At 43.3% G+C, this 2,759-nt stretch overlaps 1 protein-coding gene across 1 annotated transcript; it reads left to right on the plus strand.

Moving 5' to 3' along the window:
- Window positions 261-1,931, plus strand: LOC107641689 (GATA transcription factor 18). Its single transcript, XM_016345162.2, has 2 exons — window positions 261-1,194; window positions 1,275-1,931. Exons 1-2 carry the CDS (start codon window positions 748-750, stop codon window positions 1,575-1,577), a joined length of 750 nt encoding a protein of 249 aa, XP_016200648.1. The 5' UTR covers window positions 261-747; the 3' UTR covers window positions 1,578-1,931.

Raw genomic sequence — 2,759 nt, forward strand, 5'->3', positions numbered from 1 at the left:
TTGGGAGCGTGAGAATAAGTGGAGTAGGAGTAGTAGTAGTATTCCATTTTCCTTGGGAGGGTGGCAGTGGCAGAGGCAGAGAATACGGATACGGACAGAGGTTTTTGATGTATCTATCTGTATTGGGTTTGAGACAGACACTAACAATGGCTCCATGTCCTCGTGATCGGAGAAGGGCAGATCCGTGGAAGACTGTTCCCCCACCTTAGTCACGTGCCCTCTTTTGACCACACTCCCCCCCTTTTCCCCCCTTTCTTTCTATTTCACTGCTTACCCCTATTGCTATAAATTGAAAGTACGCAAGGGCAAATCTCATACAAAGTCACAAATAGTGCCTCTCTCTCTCTCTCTCTCTCTCTCTCTTCCCCCACCACTGGGTCCCTCTCCTGAAAAAACAACACAGTCCCCCACCATATATATATAAGTCTCCATTTGCAATTAACGACAACGTGGACTGCACCCCTGCTGACTGGTATTTCGCCATTTTATAAACCTCTCAAGCTAGCAGACAACAAGCCCTTCTCATTTCTCCGTACCCCCACCCTCATTCATTATCTATCTCCAACTTACAATTACCATTCCATTTCAAACATTTTATTATTGCACTTGCTACTTAGCTAGCTTCCCCCATTTCCCCCTTTTCCCCTGTACTGTACTTGTCGCCTGATCTGCAATAAAAGGCCTCCTCATACAACTGCCTCATCACCAATCATCTCCTAAATTCAAATTCCGAGAAGGGAAACAACAATGATGCATCATCGATGTTGCAGCGGAACTACTCATCAGGGGCACGTCATGGGTCCCTGCACATGTGCTATGTTCCATGGCCAAACAACCACCAATTCCTTCTCCATGCTATTCTCCATGCCCAACCACCACAACAACCCTTACGATCAACCTGATGATATCATTTACTCCTCCTCTTCTTCATCCTCCGTCGACTGCACCCTCTCCCTCGGAACCCCTTCCACCCGTTTCACCGAAGACGAAGAGAAGCGTACCCGCCATGAACGTCGTTCCTCCGTCTCCAACTTCTGCTGGGATTTGCTACAATCCACCAAACACAACCACTCTCAAACCAAGTCCTCCTCAAACCGCCCCTCCAACAACGCCGACCCTCTCCTCGCTCGTCGTTGCGCCAACTGTGACACCACTTCTACACCGCTCTGGAGGAATGGCCCCCGTGGCCCAAAGGTACATATATTTCTAAATCAAATATCTTATTACAAACTTCTCTGTTCGTGTTTGGTTCTTATTGAAATGGTCAATTGCAGTCTCTATGCAATGCCTGTGGCATACGGTTCAAGAAAGAGGAGAGGAGGGCCAGTGCAGCAGCCGCCACCACCGCCGCGGCTTCTGGTGGCGTGATGGATTCATCGCAGATGTACAGCCACCACAACAGTAACTCGTGGTACGCACATTCGCAGAGCCAGAAGATGGCCGCGGCGGCGATGGGCAGCGAGTTCCGTTTCGTGGACGACGGTGATGTCCGGGACTCCGAAAACGGCATTCCGTTCCTGTCGTGGAGGCTCAACGTTACTGACAGAACAAGCCTCGTTCACGACTTCACAAGATGAAAAGAAAGAACAACGTTATCATCAAATATGAATAACAATATAATAACAGAACCAAAAACATCACAACTCTCTCAAAGAAGGAGGAGGTAGCTTTCTAGTACTAATATCTAATCTATCCATCCATCCATCCTCCAACCAAACCAAGCAGTTATATACGTCAACGTTTTACGATGATCATGACGATGAGGATGATGTAGAAGATATTTTTGATTGCGATGGTTGTGGTCTCGTCAATATGATGTTTTTTTTTTCTTTTTAATTTTAAATTGATCTTTTTTTTCCCGTTTTGTTTGCTTCCTATTCTCCGTCTTGCATTTGCATAGGATGGAGTGAGAATGGGATAATTCTATATTCTTAGTTTGCTTTCTCTTTGGACTTAGCTTCTTTCTTTAACTTTCTCTTTCAGTTACATATGAACCTTTTTTTTTTGTAGCCTCACTACTACTTTTCATGTTAGTCATTATAATATCTAGTTGATGTTGACCATGATTATTGACCGTTTGATTTGCAAACAAGGGCTTTATAACTTGGGCCTTTTATTTATATGTATCAAGCTTTTATAGTAGTGGTAGTATTAGCCCTTCACGTATTTGTAATTTTCACATCACAAGATCGAGATTCATACACATATGCAGATAATAATGTATGCAAAAGTCTAAGGGGCAGCAACTTTGTTAAATTCTGGTGCATCTAACCAGTAAAAAAAAGTGAGTCATTGGATGAAATTTCACATCAATCTCACACAAAATCATCATAGATGGCTACAAATCACAAAAATTGATGGCCAGTAGCATTGCTGATAATGTATTCATTGGAGAGGATATGAGAGAGGGAGTAAGTCGTAGGTGCATTTTGGTAATTGGAAAGAGGCAAAGTCTCTCTCTTTCTATCTCTGTTTTGGTCCAATGCCGATGTTGGATCACTGTACTGTTGTGTCTGAACCGGACACTGTGCGGTTCAGAACAGTAAAACTGAAGTGTCTTTTTAGTTTGAACACTGCGTCGAATCTAACCCTCCAATGAAGTTTGTGTATGTTGCCCTTCCTGAAACTCTTACTCAGTCAACTTTTTCTCATTCATTAAACCCACCATCATTGCCCTTATCCCTATATATTACGTACTATCGTTTATATTCTTTTTGGTAATCTATGTTGGTGATTGTTACGGTATCGTTAACTTACTA

The sequence above is a fragment of the Arachis ipaensis genome, chromosome B05 (assembly GCF_000816755.2).
Source record: "Arachis ipaensis cultivar K30076 chromosome B05, Araip1.1, whole genome shotgun sequence".
Lineage (NCBI taxonomy): Eukaryota > Viridiplantae > Streptophyta > Magnoliopsida > Fabales > Fabaceae > Arachis > Arachis ipaensis.